At 43.9% G+C, this 24,565-nt stretch overlaps 1 protein-coding gene across 1 annotated transcript in view; it reads right to left on the bottom strand.

Annotated features, from left to right (window-relative positions):
- LOC149355091 (cytochrome P450 4C1-like) overlaps positions 1-24,565 on the bottom strand; it is an 83,461-nt gene that overhangs the window by 2,401 nt on the left and 56,495 nt on the right. Inside the window, exons 3-10 of the mRNA XM_089577590.1 lie at positions 21,847-21,935; positions 20,316-20,509; positions 10,834-10,903; positions 8,490-8,616; positions 6,473-6,679; positions 4,575-4,748; positions 3,125-3,191; positions 1,853-2,032 (exon numbers count right to left, since the gene is read on the bottom strand). Coding sequence (XP_089433716.1) covers positions 1,853-2,032; positions 3,125-3,191; positions 4,575-4,748; positions 6,473-6,679; positions 8,490-8,616; positions 10,834-10,903; positions 20,316-20,509; positions 21,847-21,935 — 1,108 coding nt within the window. The remainder of the gene's footprint in view (positions 1-1,852; positions 2,033-3,124; positions 3,192-4,574; positions 4,749-6,472; positions 6,680-8,489; positions 8,617-10,833; positions 10,904-20,315; positions 20,510-21,846; positions 21,936-24,565) is intronic.

Raw genomic sequence — 24,565 nt, 5'->3', positions numbered from 1 at the left:
GTCCGTGCATCAACCTTGGCAGGAGGCAAATTGTGACAGCGATTGTAGGTGCGGAGACATTTGTCAATTATTCTATCGCATAAAATGAGACCACTGGCTACTACATAGGCGCGCTCCTCCACTCACCTAACAAAGATTATAGGTATACATTTAGAATTGCTTGTGTTCACTCTCTTTCTGGTAGTGGTATGTGATATGTGTGCAGTACACTGGCATGCTGTAGTGTGGGCTCAGGATTAATTCGGAGCTCCTCCAGTTAACGAGCACTTACATTGCACAGCACATCGCAATTTTTACCTTCAGCAAAATGCTACTACAGCAGTTGGGATTCCAACCATCGACATTCGGATCAACAGCCCAATCGCCATACCCACTCAGCCACCGCGGCAGGGGCTCTGTTGCTTACTTGTCCGTGTTTATCTCGTTAAGTGATAACGTTTAGTGTTCTCGCCGCTGCATAGTGCCACAGTAGCTTTTCGTCGTAGGTCCATCATTAGAGTCCAGTTTTGCCCACGACTGTACATTTATTTCCGAGCGACTTGCACGTACTGGCAGTGTGTAAGACTTAAAAGCGGTTAGTAACGTACCCTTTTCAGTTTCCTTAAATACTAACCGCAATACGGAGTGCTACAAAGCATGCATTAAAACACACGAGTAGAGTAAAAAGAAGATGATTGTGGTGTTGTAACTTCAGTGCACTGACACGGGGCATAATGGCCGTACAGTAGCGTAGTACACCGGCACTCAACCGTAGTGCTAATCCCGCAAGCGCATGCCCGTATTGCATTTAAAGTTCTGCAAGACTGCGTGACGGGAACCTTTGATATCAGAATTTTGCTCCACTTATGGCCGGCATCACTTCTTGAGATGTGGATTGCTCAGCAGAATAAGGCAGGGAAAGGTTTGTCTGATGGTTCTTAATAATCACAAAGTGAACAAGGGAGGGGAAAGCCCCAGGGTGCTTGCCAACATTTCGACAAGAGGAACTTTCTTTATCTGGGCCCAGACGAAGACCAGACGAAGACAGGTCTTTTTGCCGAAACGTTAGAGAGCACCCTGAGGTTGTCCCTCCCTTGTTCACGTTGTGATCAGCAGAATAAGGGTTATTTAATCATCTCCACAAGCAATAAGGGTTATGCAAACCGCTTGGCAAGACTGTAGTAACGATGAGAGAATGTATTCTTGTCGCGAAGCATTTTTTTATTTGTTTTGTAAAGCTCAGCTCGCACACTTTATTTCCGTCATACACAGCGGTTAAAAGACAACTTTACCAACACCCTAGTCTGGTAACGAATTACACGAATTACACGCTACGAATTACACGAGGTAATTCGTAGCGTGCTATACAACTGCGACACTCTTCTTGTGGTTTTTTTGCTTCACATTTGTAGCTTTCTGCAATCGAGGTGTTAATGCATTTCGAGCTTTAAAAAAACCTGCTTTGAGCATACCTGTCACTGGCGAATCTTTTCTGCCAAACTATTATCAACTCATGTACAGTTTGACGAGTGAAGCTTTCAACTGTCGTATCGTCTCATTTTTGTGCGTGTGCGTGTGTGAGTGTGTGAGTGTGTGAGTGTGTGCGTGTGTGAGTGTGTATGCGTGCGTGCGTGTGCGCGCGTGCGTGCGTGCGTTAGAGAGATAGAGTGCGTGAAGGAAAGGTGCTATTTTCTTCGATCATCCAATATGCCAGTGCATCACCTAAAGTACATCACCTGAGTTAAAATTATCACAAGCAGACCAGAATGCGGTAGCACGGCCACGCACGAATTCCGGCGGTAATGATCACTTAGTCTTTCTCTCGGCATATGTACTGATCTTCCAGTACTCTTGAACTGCTTCTAAGCCTTACCGATGCAGTTCTTTGCGCCAGCTGAGAAAGGTATGAATGCGAAGGGGTGTCGTTTCTTGTCAGCCCCGTCTAGGAACCTGGCCGGAATAAATTCTTCGGGCTTTTCGAAGTGATTGCTGTTTCTGTGGAGTCCAAAGATGTTGATAAATACTGTGACTCCTTTCGGGATCACCACTCCGTCTGTAACAAAAAAGCAGTGCTCAGGAACTGCGTGACAACCGAGCATATGAGTGCAGTGGACTTCTGCATGCATACAGACAACTTTGACTCAGGCCTGCAAATTTGGTCATGTCAGGCTTCAGCATTTGGTATCAGCAGTGATCTAGCCAACGCGTAACATTTTCAAGCCTTCCAAGGTGGCTTATCGGTCTGGTTTACGCAATGTTAGCTTTATATTGCTTCTTAATTGTGAATGATGTCAAATAGATTCCATAATGATTGCACTTCGATTTAAGTTTAGTTGAAGTGTAGTTATTCTTCATCAAATACTTCTTTGCTTACAAAAAATTTTGTTCATTTAATGGTGGGACGTTAAATCCCCATACATACTAACTACTAAACACATTTCTTATCTAAGGAGCATTTACTGTACAGGAACAAAGTAATTTTCACATCGCACTGAAGATTACGGGAAAGCATCCCCCCTAGCACTGATTTATTTCCGAAAACATGAGCAATTTCTCTGTTTACAATAAAAAATGCCCACAAGCAGCAATGATATCATGCATGCAAGCGTTAACCGTTGCTGCTCACGTACTGAACAGGCTTCGTGTTCAAAAGTAGCATACAGTAGTCATAATACACACTGGGTTCGAAATAATTCCTTCGGTATTATTTTTAGACGACTAGGTTAGCAGTACGCAAAATTCATGTGCGCAGGTAGATAATGCGACCAGACGGGCACAAAGTGCGAGTAAATTCTTGGAGTGAACCTCTGAATTATTGAAATTAATTAAAAAACCATTTTCAGTAGTACCAATTAATGCGGATGCTTATATTGGTAGTTTAGAGGTGGTCGTATTCTCAGACTACGGCATTGGGCCGAATTCCACGAGCACGTAGGCAATCCGACACATTTGGATACTAATTCTCGACTAAATCTGTTTGCGATTACGTACGCAAAGTGGAAGCGACCGACACGAAGCTCCTCCTCAGTACGGCGCAGCTATAGCGCATAGCCTTTATTTGCATTCTTTAGCCGTTAGCGGAAGGAGGGCGCTTATCAGCTTGACTTATTCCTTACAGTCATTAAAAAGACACATCACCACTTACCAAGTGTAATAGTCTCGTCCAGAACTCTCCCTATGAACGGTATCGGTGGAAATAGACGCATGGCCTCCTTTCAAGGAGAAATGAGAGTTATGAGGAATGCGGACAACTTCCTGAGATCGACATGTAAGTTAAAATCAGTCAGAACCAATGGGCATGGGCAGGGCATGTAATGCGAAGAAAAAATAATACATGGTCATTAAAGGCAACTCAGTGGATTCCTAAAGAGGGCAAGAGTAGCAGGGGGGAGGCAGAAAGTCATCCAGGCGTATGAGATAAGGATAAGTGGAAAACCAGCGGAAAGGACGCGTTCACAGGACAACGCTGGAAACTAAACAAACTAATGACTACCTGCGGCGGAAGATCGTTTTTTATGCAGTGGGAATAAAACCCGGCTTTGCAGGAGAGGTAGGCGATGGTGCTGACGCAGAAGGCAGCCTGGTCTGAAGGAGGCTGAACATGCAGAAAGATGCCCCCCAAAAAAGAAGCGTAGTATTGAAAGAGCGTAGCTTGTTGGGCCAGCAACGCTTCTTCAATACTACGCGTCTTCCCCCTCCAACCAGTGGTAACTACCACCTTTTACATCACGTTTCATTACTAGGAAGCTCTTTCAATTGCCGCCCAAGGAATTTCAGGATTAGGTTGACGAATGGTCAAGAGGCAACATGATCTATTGAAAAGATAATTGTCAGAAAATCTAGCTACTGATGTCCTGCTCAATTTCTGTAAGCTTACGAATATTATCGCAAAGACGTTTGACGACATCATTTTGGAGTGACAGCATTTAAGCAATCCTCGTATTTTGGGCAAAGAAAGTCAGGTCTAATGAGGCAGTACAAAATATTTTTGATCTACACCCAAAGGTTGGTGTGAAATTCCTGATTTTACTGGATAATGATTCCACTGTCACATTCTTCTGTTCACGCTGCCTGCTCTAAGATGCGAAAGACGCAAAACTCGCCCTGTGCTTCAGGTAAAATGTAACATTGTCTTCACATCATATTCTAAATTGCACCGCTGTAACGCGTTATAAGCCATACGACCTCAAGCTGTTTTTTATTTGAAGCTTTTTCCAGTTTACGGTCAAAAAAGATTGGAGAAGGAGGTATACATCGGCTATCAATCACTGTATTTATGGCGTTGCTTTTCTAATCCGTGGCCTTAAGTCCTCTGGAGTTTTCGTTTGTTGGCATGCCATGCGCGACTATAAATGTTCATTTGTGAAAAAAAAGCATTCCGCCTGAAAAACTTCGCCACTTCCCGCATATGCGCAAAGAAAATGAAAATCGCCAAGCTCTATCAGTCTCAACAGGCTTAACAATTTTTCCTGGGTTATCTTTATTACACGTTCTATGGTACACTAAAGGCATGATTTCACAGAATTATTTAAAAAAAAAACTGCCAAAGATATTTTGAAACAAACGTTATCGCTGCACAAGCTTGCTGGGTTTACCTTGAAGCACGCTTCGAGGAAAACCATACGATCGGTATCCTCCCTTGTAACGTCTCGGTTAACGTCGTCCATAAAAATGGCATCCATTTCTTCTTGCGCTTTTCTCTGAAGTTCCGGATGAAGGCCCAAGAGATACAGAGTCCAGGCTATAGCAGTTGAACTAGTATCGTGACCCTGCGTTGAAGATAAAGAAGTACAGCAAAAAAAATTCGCACCTTTTGATGAACGCAACTGTTAGAAATAACAACATAGCACTTTGAATTGAGAGCCAGTACAGGTTCCGGTGACCTGTTTTAGAGGAAATTGAGGAGAGATCCTTGAACCTTGGGGCTCGGTACGTCGTACAGTCGTAGAATCCAGAAAAGAAATTATGTACCTAGGAAAAGGATTTTCTAACCCACCACCGTTACTCATTGTTGTAGTCACAGGGAAAACAGAAGTCAGGATTTCTCATACAATATACCTGATATGATGGGCGACCGTCACTAGGGTATACAGGGTAATGAAAATTATGGTTCAGGAATTTCTTAAAGTATGACGGTGACAGATGCGTAGAATCGACCCCTGCAGATGCGTTTTACACCCTGAGGACACAACGTGGATGAGAATTGTCACCATCAAGTGATTAATTAAAGAAAATTGATTAATTAGCCTTTTAGTGACTGCAGTAAGCGGGCATTTTTATACTGGAAGCTTAGGGGGCTCATGTCACTAGATAATTTTATGAGGTAGAATTCTCCTAGCATGCGTGTATTCCGAGGTACTTGCTCCCAAATTTTCCAGTCGAACCGCGTAATTGCACTTGCAAGGTGATGACGATCGGCACGAATTTCCTCCCGGCGTGATACGGCGTTCCGCCTTCCAACAGCGGAGAGTGGCCGGTAAAGCTGATAACTGTTTCCATTTCACTTTCGGTGACTGAAATGGAAGAAACACCCGACGGAACAGCTGCGTCACACTAAGGAGGAGTTTCGCGTCGGCTGCCACCGCCTTGCGTGCGTAATTAGGTGAAATCAGTGGAAACTTTGCGGCCAAACATCGCGGAACAAACGTACAGTAGAATTCTACCAAATGAAGTAATATAGAAATGCGAGCGCCTTTATGTTTCCAACAACTAAAAAGAAAACTGGTAAATAGGCGCCTCGCAGTGACAATTATCATCTCGCTTAATGTTCCGCTGCAGCATAATTTATGGGCAGCATAATTTATGGGTATTCGTGTACTCCCTTTACAACACTAACCAGGACGCATAGTTTCCTTCTCAGTCTCGCAGAGATTAGCACACTCCCCCCTCCCCCCCCCCCCCCCCACCTCTAAATTCCTGAGAGGTAAGTCAATATCTCTAAGCGCCTAAATTTAGGTAACCTACAAGGCTCAATTTTGATCACTTGTACAAAAAAAGGCCCGTGAGTAGTGACAAACGGCGACCGGCATTATTTACGATACTCGAACCTGTGTAGAATTTTGCTCCAGTTAAGTAATTTCAAGCAGGACTCAATTACTATTATGCTTCTTTTTTTGAAAAATAATTTGAAGCAGAGGGATCGCCGACGATGAAAAGCACTGAGAATTTTTCGGCTAACATTGGAGAAAGCCACGCGCTCAGTTCAAAATGTTTAGAATACAATGACTGACACAGCTTTTCAACTTCACCAACTCTCACGAAAATGGCAGTCGATGGTCGCAGCAGCAACAACAAAGCCGGAAAAAACATTTTAATGGCAACGAACTTCTCGCACTAACACTCAGTAGAACTAACTGCTTTAAAGCTTACAAAAATTTGCTTATCGGTCACCTCACGGCTAGGAGCCCTTTTCCATCTATTGCTGCAGGAAGGTGAGGGGACGACGGCGATAAGAAAACTGCCAACAAGAATAGCAATCTCTCCACAAACTTACCGCGAATAGAAGCAAATCTATGTCCTTGCGAATCTCCTGCATAGTGTAGCTTGGGTCTTTGAAGTGCTTGTCCAGCAAGATGTCGATAACTGCCATGCGTCTTTCCGGCTGAAGTTCTCCCGTTTCTTTAGTGTCCTCATCTTCGCTTCCACTAAGGTCACCCTGGTTTCTGTAGAGGTGGAACGTCTTCTTCCGCTCGTTCATAATCTAGCAGAACGTGCACAAAAAAAAATTAAAAATAGGTAACACCACTGATAAAGTACCCATAAAATCGTTGAAAATTGCTGTCTTCACGGCAAACGAAAGCTCCATAATTTGTTGTGCTTTATTACCAAAGGGGTACTCCCACTTCGTGTCTTGCTCCTCACCGGTGTCTTATCGAAATCACAATTTTATCACCATAAAACTGTCTGCTAAAACATTTCATATGCTGCTGCAAATCAAAGCACAATCACAACTTTTCCGCTTTGTCTGGACAACTTTTTTATGTCAGCATTGTAATGCACCTGAACATTCGCTTTTGCCTGGTTTTATAGACACTACCTGAGCTCAAAATTCTTCTCTGACCCATTGCTCTTGTTTAACAGACAGTACAGTGGCGCAGAAAGCACTTCACCCAAAGTATTTTCATCCAAAACGGAAGAATATCCGGAATAGTGTCATGATGTATTGAATGGAAGTTGGAAGCGGCCAAAGCAAAATGGTTTCTCAGCTTGCACTGCGAGGAGACAACTATAAATTCAGCAGTGCGCGGTATGCACCAAAGTACCTGTGTTATTGAAATAATATCATTCTGCGCTGCTGACAGAGCATGCTTAGAAAAGTGCCGGCACCCCCACTTATGCCCCTGCTTTGCTCGAAGAGCTCCATACCAGTCCCTACTTTCTGAGCCTATCTTCTTTGCAATCCAGTCTATTGCTAAACCCCTACTGTGATTCTTGGCGATTCTTATCTTCAAAAGGTATCTAATGAAGAGCACTATTTTCCTCCTAAACAAGCAGCTTTGAACCTTGCCCGGAAAAAAACCTATGTGAAAACAGGCACTACGTATTTGATATTCCGCGTCATTTCTTCCCACGATTGAAATACAATCGCCATACGGTTGCTTGGTATCATTTTAAAATCTTAGTTCAATTTTGTGAAGACTGCCCAGCGTTTAAATTGATTAGCAGTTATGTGTCAGTAGCAAGGGAAATTTCGTTATAGCGTTTTTATCGTTAGTCGCTGTCGCTGTGGCTGCAATGACCAGTACGTAGCCAGAAGCGAGTGTTCTGTTTCCCGTGGCTCGCCCAAGTAACCCTGAAATACCAGGCCACTCTTTGCGACACTTGTTAAGTATCGATTCTTTAGTATTTAGCGCAATAATTAGCGGTTGCAGTTCACTTAAAGCTATATGTAGGTACGAAGCCGCGTTGGCCAGTGTCGAGCAGCGCACGCACAAGTGAACACATGGTGCCAAAATTGTTTCTCAAAGCGGTAATGACGGCAGTACTGTTTCATGGTTTATGGGGTTTAACGTCCCAAAGCGACTAAGGCTATATTCATTATATCATGTTCAACAGAGGTCTGGTGGCCACCATTGCATTTTTCATGCGGCGGAAACAAAGGGAAAGCTTCATACTTCAGACTTACTGCCCTTAAGCGAAAGACGTGGCAGTCCTTGCTATGACTTGCTTTAGTCATAGCAAGGACTATATGCTAGAGTCACCCCCGGTAGTCTACTTTCTTTGGAGCATCTGTATGGGTTGGTTTATTGGTTTATGGGGTTTAACGTCCCAAAGCCACTAAGGCTATGAGAGACGCCGTAGTGGAGGGCTCCGGAAATTTCGACCACCTGGGGTTCTTTAACATGCACTGACATCGTACAGTACACGGGCCTCTAGAATTTCTCCTCCAAAGAAATTCTAGCCGCCGCGGCCGGGATCGAGCCCGCGTCTTTCGGGTCAGCAGCCGAGCACCATGACCACTGAGCCACCGCGGCGGCAGGAGCATCTGTATATTTTACCGGCTACTATACCTCCGAATTGAATGAGTTGATGCCGTTGACCATTTTTCTGAACCACATGCCCTCGATGGAGATGTTGTAGATGCTCTGGAACCACATCCATGGCCGGAAGGCTCGGACGGCCATCAGGAACGTCATGCTAAAACAATAAACGACAAAGATGGCATTTGTTTCATGTGCTGCCAACTTGAAGAATGTTTTGATTTAAAAAATGTTTTAACGGGAATATTACAGAAGCTATACAAACTGGCAATAATTTTTTGTTTGTTTTTGGTTGCAACACCACAGGGTACGAATGTGCGCCTTGTGGCAACATTTCTGGGCTAGCTCGTTGGATGGCTCGTCACTCACCAGGTCACCTACATTTATACCTCGCGCCACTGCGGACAGTGTAGCCGCTATTTAAAACAGTGTGCGCTATTATTTCCGGGGTATTTTGTGTTATTGCTATACACAAAAAGATGAAAGTTAGTCAAGAGCGGCAGTTATCAACGCAAGGGTCCTTAACCTCAGTAAAATGACAGCAAGGCAGAGTCTCTGTGCCAAGGTTCACATCTACCACGGTGTAAAGTAAGTACATGAGCTAATAAATAGCCATAATAATGGATACACACTGAGCATGAGTTGTTCCGATTACTATCCATCTTTGCGAAAAGCTCAAGAAACGTTTGCTTCTCAGCTTTATTGTGGAGTTCCTGCGGCACCAATGAAAACCAAAAGGTCTCGAAGAGTAAGGAATTACAAAAGCATTTTCGGGATTTTAGTTCCACTGCCTTTCCAAGCTTATCTTGTAAGTTCTTTATTGTCCATTGCATTTATTGTTTTCCTAGTGCAGTCTCTTTGCAGCGTTTGAAACCACAAAAGGGCGTTTTTTTCCCATTGCCTCCAGAGCCAGCTTAAACGAAGCAAAACGCGTATAATAAGCAAGGGCATCGCATAATTAAAATTATGAAAATAAAAGAACTAGACCAAAGTATGGCTGAAACAAATCAACTGCGAACTTTTTATTGCTTCCTTTAAAGTGCCATGTTGTTTTACGAGCCATATCCGCAAAATTTTACGCGCGGCTTTCTCCAATAATGACGATGCGAAAGAGACACCGCGGAGACTCTGAAGCAGATTTAATGCATGAGAAATTTTCAGCAGAAAACATCATTTTTTGTATAGAGAGAAACAAGTTGTTTTTTTACTCCTTAATCAATTATCTTTCAGGAGGAAAATGTTTGCGCTACTAATTTCATATTGATTAACGCTACAAATTTTGAAAAATAAACTCTCCTCTATGCTTTTCTCGGTTTGAATTATTGTCGGCCTTCTTCATGAATATCAGCAGATACTTTTTTGACCGGAAGGAGTCGCATTTGGCTCGCAGTGTGAGTGATCGCCTCTAGCACAGAGATAATCAGCAGTCCTCACCAGAGCTTTTGGGACAAAACCTGCGTGACACTGTTTATTCTCACATTACTGCGCCCTCAATGGGCTCTGAGGAAAATTTAAAGTTGGCATGCAGAGATAGATTGCCGTGTTTGAACGACAAAGACGATACTTTAACTGAAAATGAAGTTTTTATGACCTAGAAAGAGGCATGAAATGTAGCATAGGTTCCACTACCACTGGCAGCTTGCTCAAGCAAACTGCGGTACGGTAAGGCAGTTGTTTATTAGGTGCGGATCTCTAGGCTTGGCTACCCCTCCATTCACTTCCAAGCGATGATCAAGGACTCCGTTTCCATCTTGACGTCATCAGTTTGAAACGAGTGGCGGGAAGATTCTAGATCGAAGTTTCTTAGCGGTAAATTCCTCTTTGGCTGCCGGACAAACAGAAACATAAAAAGAGTCATGCCGTCGGCTTTAAGAACAAATATCCTGAACGTCTGTTAATATATCATCCCCGTTTTGTTAGAGGTGGCTTGCTATTTTATGAATGATAACCATAAGAATGACTCGCACACATCACCGATAGCAGTTCGAAAGGGTACGCCGACACCTGCATGCTATTTAGTGATAGTTTTCTCGTCGTAACAACCGTAAGATCATATATGGAACTCAGAATCAGTCGGTGCTTGGCATAGAGCACGGTGATATAATGCTACAGTAGAGGATGACTCGGTAACACAGGGTAATACGGGACGTCTTTCTGCGCCTCCGAGCTGGGAAGCAAGCTTAAGCAGACAGTCGTGAAAATGCAGCAGCAGTTGTGAAGCGAAAACGTTTCGTCGGCAAAAAAAATTTCCCCTACTAAGCGTGTTGAGCCCCATGAACATGCTTTTGAATATGTAAGCATGGGCATCGAAACAGCACATATTAAAAAAAAAGTTTCAAGAAGAGCGGAGAGAGTATGAAATTATGAATATTACCCAGAAATGTATTCGTTGTACTGGCTGTTTTGGTTCTTCTGAGTATTCAAGTTGAGGCCCATCAATACCTCTGAAAAAAAAAAAGAAACACCGAAGGTATGTCGTTAAAATACAAGCGGGCCAGAGAGAGTACGAAAATGCAAGTCAGCATCTACTCGGTAACTGTGCTACTCAAATGAGCATCAGCACCATTTAAACAGTTACATGCAGTATGGCCAGTATTAGTATTTGTTTAGGCTCCTTCTTCGCAAATTCGTTACTAGTGCATTCACAAATGTTATTTGCTTCTTCCTTTACATGTCGAGCGTAAATAATTGGCCACTTTCGGAAAATGTACACCAAAATATTTATAATATACAGGAAGCAAAGAGAGCAGGTGTCAGCAAAAATAGAGGAAGGAAACAGGAACTGCAACCGGAAGAAAAAGCAGCGTCAATTATCGCAGAAAACACAAGTCCGTACATTCAGCGGTGTAAAAGGCGCATATCTCTGATTTGATGTTGTCGTGCTTTATAGCAGCATATACATCATAACGCCAATATTTTCTCGAAAAGTAGCTCAAAATCCCATTGTACCATCAACACATGTTCCAACGACTGAAACGCCACATAATCATCCCCCAGATCATAGAAGAGTTATAAAGGGGACAGAAAAAGTGCTTAATTGAGTGGACTGCACCCCCACAGCAGTCATAGGACGCATTTGCTGCGATCTCTTGTACTGGGGACACAGCTGGATGTCTTCAGGTAGCCATTATAATTGACGTTTCAAAGGTGTGTATAAAGCAAGTAAAGAAAAAATGCAGAAGCCATTTTTCGTTTCTGACGGCTTAAAATATGGCGTAGTGTTTTTTTTAGAGACTGCTAATGTTCTTTGAATGCGGAAACTTTTTTCTTTATTTCCTTTTAATTTTCTATCGGTGTTTTATTTCTCGCTTCATAACAACACATCTACTCATTAGCAGAAAGTCGTAAAAAAACACATACAGTCCAACCTCATTATAACGAAACAGTTTGTAGTGAAATAATAGATATAACGAAGGAATGACGATTCCCGTAGGAAGCTCGGTCAACACGAGCTATAACGAAGTAATCGCCAGGACTCATTTCACTTCGTTATAACGAGGTTAAACTGTACTAGGTTCGCCTTTGTTCGCCAAGGAGCTACGTGGCTTCGTGGCGAATGGGTTGATGCTCGTCTCACAATCTGAAAGCCTTCGGTTCAATTCTCCGCACCTTCGTAAGGAAATTTATTTCCCTTTCGTATCACGGTGATGTCATCTGGCCTTGGACTTCCGCGCCCATTTTTACGGTCAACAGTGCCAGGTTTCGTTGCGGATGAGCCACGTAATGCTGTTGCGTTGAAAAGTAAATCACGGGGTAGGGGACATAGTTACGTTAAGAAGTGCACTGGTGTGCAGCTGCGTAATTTCTTTTGGTCTGGTTCTCTTCGGGCTCAGCTTCGAAGCAAAATCCTGCTGCTAATCCTAATCTATTCCTACAGACTCAAACATGTTGCAGAAAAAACAAAGCAAGAAAAAAAACTAAAGGATGTTTTTCATAGGCATTTCTCTAGCATCTCTTTTTTTAATTTCTACATGGAGCCGATGTAAGTACAAACAAAACAAAAGTTGTTTTTTTCCCGCAATGACGGGTAGCCACTTCGCTTTAAGCCCGGGCAAAAACAAAGTTGAAACTTGGTTCAGCGCAAAAGACGGAACGCAGAGAAAGGAAACGACACACACGGAGCGCTACTAACAACTGATTTACTCATGGATGCAAGAAACACATTTATAGTCGCTCGCACACATGCGCACATTCGGGCGGCTCCAGGCTCCAGGCAACGTCTCAAACTGACCAAAGCTATAAGGGACTTTTTTTTTTTCAGTGTTTTGTCGTGCGTGTAGTAGGTTAAGCACACACAGCCCGCCTCTTTATTAACGTTAGTAAAATCACTTCTGAGCGCGCATGAATAGCCGGGAAACGTTCTTTGTATTTTTCTTCTTAGGTTATGTCCTTTTTTCATTGTGCGAGGCCTCATCACTGTTTCCCACGCGAGACGTGACTAGATTTCTCTGGAATGATTGTAACCGCACGCCCCGCCTTCTACGCCGTTCGAGATGGTCGTTGACGTACAGGAGCAGTTGGGGATGACAGTTATGCAGAATACCTTAGCTGATGACATTGCCTTGCTAAGTCACCCAGAACATGGATTCCAAAGCGTGATCAATGAGTTAGACAGGCATAGCAGAACAGTGGATGTTCAACAGTCTAGCGAGGGAACAGCAGTTCGCAATTGGTAGTGAGGTGCTGGAAGTAGTAAGGGAATATGTCTACTTAGGGCAGGTAGTGAGCGGTGGTCCCGATCATGCGAAGGAAATAGGTTTTATTTGGTTTGGTTTTATGGGGGTTTAACGTCCCAAAGCGACTAAGGCTATGAGAGACGCCGTAGTGAAGGGCTCCGGAAATATCGACCACCTGGGGTTCTTTAACGTGCACTGACATCGCACAGTACACGGGCCTCTAGAATTTCTCCTCCAAAGAAATTCTAGCCGCCGCGGCCGGGATCGAACCCGCGTCTTTTGGGTCAGCAGCCGAGCACCATAACCACTGAACCACCGCGGCGGCTGCGAAGGAAATAACTCGAAGAATAAGAATGGGAGGAGCGCATGTAGCAGGTTCTCTCAGATCATGAATGGCAGTTTACCAATATCCCTCAGCTGAAAAGTATACAACAGCTGTATCTTATTGCTACTCACCTGTGGGACAGAAACATGGAGGCTAACAAAGAGAGTTTAGCTTAAGTTAGGTACAACGCAGCGAACTAAGGAAAGAAAAATGATAGGTGTAACCTTAAGAGATCGGAAGCGGGCAGAGTGAGTCAGGAAACAAACGCGGGTTGATGACAGCCTAGTCGAAATCAAAAGCAACAAATGGGCTTAGGCAGGGCATGTAATGCGAAGGCAAGATAACCGCTGGTTTTTAAGGTAGACTCAAAAAGGCGGCAAGCCGGCAAGCGTAGCAGTGGGCGGCAGAAAGTTAGGTGGCCGGATGAGATTTAGAAGTTTGCTGAGATACGGTGGCCGCAACTGTCAAAGGACCGGGTTAATTGAAGAGACATGGGATAGGCCTCTGCCCTGCAGCGGGCGTAGTCAGGCTGATGACGATGATGAGATTCGTCACCCAGTAACGGAAGCCTGATCACTTTCTGCGTCTCTTCGCGGAAGACATTAGCAAGAGAGACTACCGTTGGCTGCGACGCACCGCAAAGCCTCTGGAGCTCGTCGCGCATAATGAAGCGGATCATATCGCGGAAGACGTCAGGGTTGCTTCCAAAGACCGGGAGGGACTCAGAAGCTGAAGCAACGAGTACTGGCCTATCGTACACAGTGGAACACTGCTACATCGTGACAGCTTTCGTCAAAACCCGGCAACAGCACAGGTGGGGGGGGGGGGGGGGGGGGGGGGGGGGGGCTGCACACAAGGCCAGCGCAGAGGTGTTCATTAATGCCGCGAATTAGGTGGCGGAGCGTTTTGGCTTCCGCCATGACCCAGTCGGCTCGCCAGAAATACCTTGTCATATGTTCGACATACATCGCAACTGTCTCGCTGAGCACCTGTATTCGGGACTACAGATCCCGCTCAGCTCGTTCCCGACGATCCACGCTGGTGTATTCCTCGGGCAGTTGACGGCGGAACTGACACCATGATGTCAAAAGGTCGTCGCTGTTCTTGTACGACGTATGAGGGCCGTCTTCCAGGCTGTAGGAGACGTTCCTCAGCTTAGCGCCGTCATCCCCCTGATTAAACGAGGCGACACGGTTAAACTGAACGAACCAGTCTTCCACGCATTCAAGCTGAGCGCGATGGAAGGAGTTTGGTACTCGTGGGGTAGCGGGAAAGTAGCACCTTGTATGGCTGGTCGAGGGCCGGGTGCCGAGGTAGTCTTCAGAGGCCCGTGCTCAGGGAGGAGTCCTATGTTTCTGTGACTGACTCGGTGAACACGTGTGCCAACCGACAGAGGCCTGACGTCCTCGGTGCGACGAGGGGTGTGTGACAGAGGCCAGGACAAGTACTGAGCACCTTCGCCAGAAATATGTCCCGAAACAAAGGGAAGAGGTAGAGTTCATAAGTTAGAGCACCCAGAGCACGTGATTCCTGAGCTTCCTTTTCTTTACCTGGAGACACCAAGTGGTGACATGTCGCGCTATGTTGAAGCTCTAAGGTAGCAGAGTGGCAAGGAAACGCACAGGGCAATATCTCAAAAAGCGTAAAATAGGGTTCTCCCGCTGAAGGAAAAATCAGTTAAGACAACGGTCGTGTACAGTCTTCGACAAAAGTCCTAAGGCCACAGCGTTCAGCTGCCGCGAAATGATTGTTCCTGGAATGCTCCGTGCAGCGGATCATTCAAAACACAAGTCAAGCAGGAAGCCGCTCTACCGCAAGAAGAAAGCTTCTGCTATCATTTAAAATTCCATATTTAGTAGTGCCGTAATGGCTCTGCTCTGTTATGCAGCTGAAGAGAAAAGCCTTTGGCCTTAAGACTTTTGACCAAGACTGTACATTATAAATGACTCATTTTGGATACAAAGAGAAGATATGAAGTGGAGGACGGCCATCTGTTCACTGGAGCTTCGAGGTGAGGGTAGTTGGTGCGACAGCAGCCGCGGCTGGTTAAATACAGAACACGGATCTTACAAGGAAGGTTTTTTTTCTCTGGTGTTGGCTCAGCTAAGCAGACGGTAAAATTCACGATGACAAGGGCGGCACTTGGTCAAGAGCCTTCACATGTTTCACGCCTTTATAGTATAGCTTGCAGACATATTTCTTCGAATAACGTCGTTTCAATTCACGAGTTAGAGGGACTCATAATGTACGCGGGCACTCACAACACTGTGTTAGTTACTGCTCTGCCAAGCATCAAGCGTTTTTCATAGACGACACCGGTTGGCGCCATTTACAATGCACGCGGTTTTAGTCTTGTTAGTGAAAGATTTTGGGAGCATAAGGTAGAAGCACTTAAGAATAAAGGATAGTGAAAAATATAAAAGGACAAAATAATAACAAAACAAAAGAGGAAAAGATTGAGTAGGATGTAAGGCGGGAGAGGGGGGTAGAGTGATATAAACGGTAAAAATGCGATATGATGTATACTGGGAAGGCCGGAATAATATGTTTTTTATTTGTGGTGTATTTTTTTTCTCTCCCCAGGTGGAAGCATTTTTAAAGAATTGCGGCAGCGCTGGGATACACATGAGCGATTCTGTTTTTTGTGGAGACGCTGATCCCTGCTGATAGTAAGGTCTTAATTTTCTAAATCAAGAGTGCTTCTCTGTATTTTCTATATCTTGCAGATTTGAAGTCTGATTGAAGAATGAATAGTTATGCTCGTCGAAGTTATGACCACGTTGATTGAAACATTCGGAAACTGGCTTTAGGACGTTCTTTTCTTTGTCAGCACAGTCGCCATTTAGTCTCCCGGTCATTGATTGTCCGGCTTCTCCTGTATATATTGTTTCTGATAGGTGGAGCATTGAAACATGTAGTTAACATTTGAGGGCACGCGATATAAGGCAGTCTTCATATCCCGGTTATGTCGCTTGTCGGGCTTCTAACAGTAGTGTCACTTTATAAATCACTGCATATCTTTCACCTCGGTGGAGAGCATGAGCTTATTGTTGGCGGCGATTTTTTATCAAGCCTAGTGAGCACTAGGAAATCTCAAGTTTCTGTTGCGTCTGTATGTCACCTTTGGTACATTGGTGCATCGGGGAATAGCTTATAAGACACTTAATGAAACCCTTAGAAATTAGATAATGATCCCACCTTAGGGTACTGCAATATAATCCCGAGAAAACTGGCAGACCTGTTATCGGGAGAACTAATCATGCAATCAGTCTACAACTTCTGAAATCTGTTAGCAAAGAAGCAGGACGCTTTTACTTACTTTTTTGCTCCACGTATCCCACACTAACCTATAGTCTTCTAGAATAATACACCTGCACAGAACTTTCTATCTTTCTCAACCAATACTTTCCAGGCAATCAAACCCTCCTTCCTTCCTGTCCAGGACTTGCTTCGAGTAATCTAATCACTTAATGACACAGTTCTCCCCGTGGACAGCATACTTGTTACAGTTGATGTCGCCATTTTGTGCACAAATATTACCATGAATTAGGAGATCGACGCGCTCTCGATCGGTCTAACTCAAAATTTACACCCGCATGAGAAATGAAGTGTATCTCTCACTGCTTGACTTGGTACTCACGCTCAACTATTTTCAGTTCTATACTTCTTATTGCCTTCAAGCGTTTGGAACACGTATGGGCACAGACATATGCAAACATTTTTCATGTGGTTACTGGAGTCTAAACCTCTGAATCCATTATTAGGAAACCACGAAGTCAAGTTCTCTTGTCAAAATATCGAGTAAGCACCCTGAGGCTCCCCCTCACATGTTCCATTTTTTTTGTGTGTTGCTATCAACTATGTTAGCTTGCAGTTTAGGTGGCATTTTTGTTGTGCTTAGCAGCTTTCTCCATGCATATCTGCGTGATGAGAATTCACGTTTTGCGATGAGAGCTCTTATTCTGTCCGAAAGGAAAAGTCCGGCCTATTGCACCAAACAAGGGGGTCAGCCCGGTCCCGAATCCTTTCGGAACGGTCGATCTTGTAGTGATGCAACGTCGAAGGAACAACAAAAACAGTGCGTGTGTGATTTTCAATGCATGCGCCGCACGTAACATGTGGTGTACATGGATCCGCTAGTGTTTACGCGTTACAAACCGACGCGTGCCCGCACAGCGAGCGTGTACAGCTACAATTGGCGCCTAGCGCGTTGGCCCGCAGCCGCTCACTTCACAGGCGGAGAACAGCAACAGAGACGTCTTGTCCCGGGCAGCGCCTCTTGCATGCGTCCTACACTCAAATTCGACCTGGTTCGGGACAAGGTGAAAACTAGAGGGAAAAATACGTCTTAGTTTCGGTGTCGGTGGAAATTTCGCGTTCTATTCTGATTTTCACTTCCATGGAGGGTTCAGCTCGACGGCCTGTCCAGGTCTGAACATTCTATGGTACGGCGAGGTAGAGGATTACCTGGGTCTATAATTCAAGGCTAGAAAAAATGTGTTCTTGCAGTAACATTTTGCTGGTGCTTTTAGTGAGTAGTAGTGAGTAGTAGTACTAGTAGTTAGTAGTGAGTTGAAGTTTTCTTGGTAAAACTGGCTTATGCAAAACTTAAATCTGCTGCACAGCCTCGGGAAGAAAGTTCTTCGAGGTTATCTGGGACATTACTCAGCTAAGCAGCAAAACATTTAACGGAAAATTCTGAACACTTCCCGAGTGGGCCGATCGGGGCCATTTAGCATCTCCTACTAATTGTTACGGAGGAAGTCCTCAATGATCAATTAAACGCTGGTATGAAACTTCCTGGGTTTATTTTTGCTTTCGCTTAGCAGTAGCACTTATCTTTTAAAAAGGTGGAAGGATTGGATTTTTCGTGTAAGTTATAGCCGTATTCTTAGACAGTGTTATTCGAGGAAAACACATTTAATTTCCTTACTGGTTTTCAGTACAGCTAATTACTGGTTCATATTAAAAGTTTTCTGTAAATAGGAGCGGTTACTTTCTGCAGCCGAAGTTTTGTGTAAAATCTCAATTTTCGACTCTAACTTTGGTGCAGTGCAGAAGTAACGTGTTAACGAAGTTTTCAGAACTGGTGCACCAAAATAATATGCCTCATTACGAGGATAAGCAAATATTTACTTTTGGAAAAATCATTCAGCAACGAGGGCTCATCGCGCACCCAGAAAGCATTTACTTTCCGTCATTGGAAGGTAAAATACTACTGAACAAAAATATTTTTTCCTTCTTTGCATCCATTTAATTCATCCGCTTTGCCGCAGGCTATTCTTCACTGGAATGGTCTTGCGGAACACATCGTCAATATTCGTGATCCAGCTTCTTTTAGGACCGAAATAACAGCCATTTTTTTTCTAATTACTGACGCGTCAATAACTATTGTATAATGATGTTCTTATTGTTTTATGGTGAGTACTAACAGTCAGTTGGCATTGTGTAATGATGCTCTTATTGTTTTATGGTGAGTACTAACAGTCAATCAGCATTATATAATCATGTCATTCATGCTCCTGTTATTACCCCTATTTATGTAATCCCCCCCTCACACAATACTCCATGTTTGGAGCCTGTGAGGCAACGTGAGTAATAATAATAATAATGTTTCACTTAAAGTAGCACCCACTCACCCATCATTACTCGCATTTTTTTCCTGCATTTCTACACACTTTTCTGCTAAAGTGCAGCTGAATTTGTCCAATCCAGTGAGAGGCTCTAGTTATTCTCTAGACGAATTCTTGGTCTAGTTGGTTGCGCACTCCTGTATTCACCATAGCGCATGAAGACCAGAGCCATGGACCGACAAGTAGACAATACAAGTCTACCGACGGCAACTATGCACATTTAGTTAGCGCAATGAAGTTGCCTCCCTGTCGGTACATGTTCATGCTTCTTTTCTCATGCACGAGGGTAAGAAACACCCAACTTAGCGATGGAAGGAGGCTTTTAACGCGGCATTTGAGGTTTGAGGCTGCCAAAAAGAGTAGATTGAAACCTCGGTTAAAATCTTCGTAACTGCTACAACTTCGCACCTTTTGAAGAAGGAACTTGTTTTCGTTGCCAACCATAAGTATTCCGTACGTTTATCGATGGAAACTTACCGCAGGGCTTAGGCAGAATACTATGCCCCTTAAACAAAGTGCGCTACAGAACACCGCACTCGCTTTTAACCCCTTTCGTGTTTATAGATTGTAGATTTATCCGAGCACGCACCCATAAAGCGCGCATCTTCTCGAAACACTGCAGGTATATGAACAGCGGCACCTGGGGAGCCATAGCATAATTTATCCTCGTCATCTACAACCTTGAAGCAAGTAAATGACAATTTAATCACTGCATATATTGCTGTCTTCACCTGGCAGTTTTTAGTAGAGATGTGACAACCAAATGAACATGTTATGATGAATAGGTTTGTAATACTTTTCTTCAAAAAGGAAAGAAAAGTGCCGTCACGTTCATGTTTCCTCGGCGACGTTTTTCCGTGGACTAATGGATGACGTGGACACCCCAGGATTCGCATGCATCGTTCATAACGTACTTTTTTGAGGAGACCGACAAGAGCACACACTACAAAGGACCATCTGTGATTCGCATGCTTGTAATTCTAGCCCTACATGCATGACATACTTAGTGGTCCATAACCATCCAGGAGGAAGCAGTTTGAACAGTGTAGACAACACAGAGCTCCTAAATGTAGTATCGAGAAGAGTTCAGCTTCACACACACTGCTTACAAGAGTTACGTACGCAGTAAGTAATTTTCCTCCAAAATTAACAGAAAAAGCTAGGCGGCATAGTGCGCACTCTTCTGTCATCATGAATAACGACCATTGCATTGATAGTTTACCTCCTATGACGTCCAGCCCACAGCGTTTCGTGATGTCGTGAATGGGAGCCAGCTCTCGTTTGGTTTCGGCCTCTTCTAGACGCTCGTTCAGGCTGTCCGCATGCTCATTGAAAACGGCCATAAACTTCTCCATCGTCTTGGAGTGGAAGGCCGGCATCTGCAGTTTCCGCTTGTAGCGCCACACACTGTCCGCGCTGTCCGGAGGGAAGGGGACGGTGAAGCTGATATTTCCGCCACTTGATATGACAATGCCTTTTAATACAATCAAAGCTGAACTTCAAAAAAGCATATTTTCTTCGTATTACTCCTTGCGAACGCTGGTGCACAGGATAAGCAACAAGGGGCTTCAGTTTCAGTTAGCAAACACATCAAAATAAAAGTAGAATCCCTAAATTATCTCACGAAATTATCTACCTCGTTGCGTATATCTCGAGCAATGGACTCCGCCACTACTCTTGCATTTTTGGATGAATCGTTAAAATTACTGGGTTCGGTAGGTATTATTAGTGAGATATGAGAAGCTTTGCAGCTCTAAAAGCTTTTAGTACGAACATAAATTCACAACAGCGTTCGCTTGTGAAGTCGCAAGGAAAAGAGGCGGAAGAAAGCGGGGCGCTGAAGAAAGCGGGTACATATGGGAAGGCTGCGATACAGTAATATTGCCTTCGAGACTTCTTATGCATTTTTTATTTCCGCGATTGTAGCACATTCTTTTTGTTTTAACCAGTCGGTGTAACGGAAAAGAAGAAGAAAGACAGCAAAGTGATGACTACCTCGAGGGCATGCGTGGCCCACGCTTCCTGTGGAATTTTAATTTTTGTTTAGATGTAAAACTGCTTATTCTCTATTAAGCTGTTCGTTCTGAAGGATCGCCTCCCCTAGAGCTCAGAGGATTATGCAAAGCCGCTTAGAAGACGTACCTGCATGACCTATTAATAGTTTGCGTCATGTCAGCAAACAACGTAAAGAGTGGAGGGATAATCGCACTCAGGAAGCCAGGACAACGCAAGTGGAGGTTCGCGTGAGCAGTGACGTGTCGTCACGCTGGCATTAGAGTACTCTTCAGCGCACGAAATTTGTTTGCAATGGCTGTTTTGTTTCTACATGCTTTGATCGGAAAATGGGGACACATGCTCAAAATTAGAAAACCTGTTCCTTCCGATACGAGTTCTCAAAATTATCCCTCTTTTTTTTAGATCTGTCCACATCTGATTAGAATACCGTTCTATAGTACTAGCCGCTATTTATTCATAATTTGCAAAACCTTCGCACCTATTCTATTCCAGCCTGGCTCATAGTGCTCATAGCTGTTGATGAGTTGAATTCAGTAATGCACTAAACGTCCCTCTAAGAAAAAGTTTTTCCTTCAAATCTCCCCACTTGAGTTTCGGAACAATTTCAGAGCACGCCAAGTGACATTTTAGGCTAAAACATCCCTTAATCTGCGCGAAATATGCATCAAGATGGAACACTAGGCTCTAACCAGAGGTCTAACTGTCAATCGCATAGGTTTAAAGAAGAATCGACTCACATGTAAAGCATATTTCTTGGCCCCAGCCAGGGTACAGTGAAGGAGTAGAACAACGGCTTCCGTAGATTCTCGGTGCTTGAAAGAAGAACCTGCTCAGAGTGTGAGCGAAAAAATTGACTTGTTTGTATCAGAGAGTTATTGTGATATAGTGCTGCTTTGTTCCATTCTGCGTTTTCCTAGGCGCCAGAGAACTTTCAATGTGTGTTTCATTTCAATTTTCCGCGATATTATCGCGAAGAACATATATGATTTCAGTACTTCTTTTTATCTCCCGCAAGACCGTTTAAAAGAATAAATGATATTCTTAAAGTAGCATAATAAATAAATACTGATTGATCTTACATCGCATAACTATGCGCACACAATAGACCACCGCGCGCAGCCTTGACAGGGACGCTCGAGCGCGCATCTTGGACTGATATTGTTGCCACTGAGCGTTGGCCGGTAGGTACGAGACCATTTTCGGCTGGCAGCAGGTTATCAGCTATCACTAGCCGCCGGCAAACATACCGTGCAGTATGGTCTCGTACCCAGAGGCCAGGGGCCAGCGCTCAGAGACGCAAAAATCAGTTCCAACCACGCGCTCGAGCGTTCGTGGTTAGGGGAACACGTCTTTAAACACCATTTCTAAACTTTCATTAGTTTGATTAAACTTTTTCTGCACATTAGCATTGCTTTCAAAACAAAGCGCACGTATAGACAACCGTTTTTTTTTTTTACACAAATCCGTTCTCTTCTACACCTTGTGAAACGCCTGCCGACCGAACTATCTGTGGTAGATTGGTTCCATATACACTGCACTTCTGAGTGCAAGCTATGCGTGACGGCATTCTTAGACTTTTTTCCGGGAAACAAATTTTTTGTTTTGTTTTTCATATTTCTAAACATGAATTGGCATTGACGTGCATAAAATGTAAACTTGACTTCATACCAAAACTCTACACTTTATCAAACTGGAAAATCAAAAATAGTTATAGAGCGGAGTGGCATAGAACGGAGCTGTGTGAGTGCAGCAAAACAAGTGAGGCCAAAATAGACAAAACAATTGTGAAGAAATCTACTACACAAAGTGAGCATCCAGGGAAAAAAACATGAAAGGAAGAAAACAGTTTTTGGCTATTCCACCGGTATGCATTGTCGTCGCTGTGCACGAAACACTTTTTTTTAGAGTGCTTCCCGAATGAATTTCAGCTATTAAACTTCCGGACAACATAGCAACCGAGGCTCAGGAGCGGACACGATGGTTGTCAAAAAACAATTTTCTTTTGCATTTATCGCAATTTGAAAACCTCGTCCCCGTTAAAGTCTGCTGGCGGCGGTACACTTTGTAAACTTGTTGACTGTCTGTAACCTTTTCGTTTTCGCAAGTGTACAAAAACCTATTGTACGAAGCTCTACGCCGTGGTTTAGGCTAAAATATGTCAGAAGTCGACTTCACGACATACAATTTTTTGTATGTTTCACTATATAAGGACGTCCTGATTTTATACATTCGCATATGAATATCGCAGGACTAAGAAAAGTTAGCCCGGTCCGGCGCTATGTACACGGTGAAGTACATTGCGACTTCACATATTTTTCTCGTAGTGTGCTCGAGCTAGCAGCGATTTCGCTATTTGAAACAAACTCAGGGCTCATCAGATTGCAGCTGCAGTGTTTTTTCATGTTCTTCAAGGAATGCAGTAAATAACATTTCTAAAAAGAACCAGCTTGCCAGTACGCCCTTCAACGTAGGTACTTATGTAGAATTGTGTCACCCGTTATAAAGTCACTGTTTCTGGGCTTGTCGATCCATGCGTATATTCAAAGAAGAAATATGTGATGTGATTCCCTGATACCTCAACTAAACATCTCACCAATCTCGGTGTTTTAATAATAGACCTTCAAACCACTGTAACACTTTTCACGAACTTTTGTGCGTGCATGTAAAAACCACTCGTTAGTGTTTTGCTTCAGAAGCACGCATAATTTTCTTTCTCGAGGCCAGAATTGAATACTTAGGGTGGTAAAAAAAAGTGTTTTGAAGACAAATGCCTGCCATTGCCTCAGAGAGCTAATGCAGTAGATGGAGACAAGTCGTTTTATAGAGAACAGTTCCATACTAGGCGCTAGTCTCGCTTAAGGTTTATGATATAAAGGACGTTTTATAATTGAGAGCTATTCTCTACTCCTCTGTAATTCTAACTTTCCTTCGCTTAAAATGCGATAGCATTAAGGAGCTCTAGTCGCAGAAAATCATGTGTCGTCAGCGTCGGCGTCGTTGACCGTCTGCAAAAACTGGCCACTGACGCAACCTAGGAGGCAGATGGGCCACCTACGTCACGTAACCTTGTGGCGTCATCACAACCTGGTCAACGGGTTGTGAGCAAACTGCGCACCGCGGCAGGTGGCAGTAAAATTAATAATTAATCGCAAGAAGCTCTATCGCACAAGTCCAACCTGTGACAGCAGATTCCATCGCAGTGCAGTGGCGCATCGCTTAACCGCTGCATCACTGCGCCAGGAGGGGTATGAGGACTCCCAAGGATATACTAATGTTAAGTAGAGAACGAAAAATTTTCCGTATATAGGCATTAACCCAGTAACACTATCATGTGCAACCCTTAAGGCGGAGCTTAACTGCTCCACGCAATTTTTCTTCAACGAGGGAGGTTTTTCTCTTACTGAAATATCCTAAACTTGGTATATAGGTTCCAAACCTTAGCACAAAATTTAGGCG

Source organism: Amblyomma mixtum, chromosome 3 (genome assembly GCF_055824585.1).
Source record: "Amblyomma mixtum isolate Tamu chromosome 3, ASM5582458v1, whole genome shotgun sequence".
Lineage (NCBI taxonomy): Eukaryota > Metazoa > Arthropoda > Arachnida > Ixodida > Ixodidae > Amblyomma > Amblyomma mixtum.
This window is presented reverse-complemented; position numbering and strand designations above follow the sequence as displayed.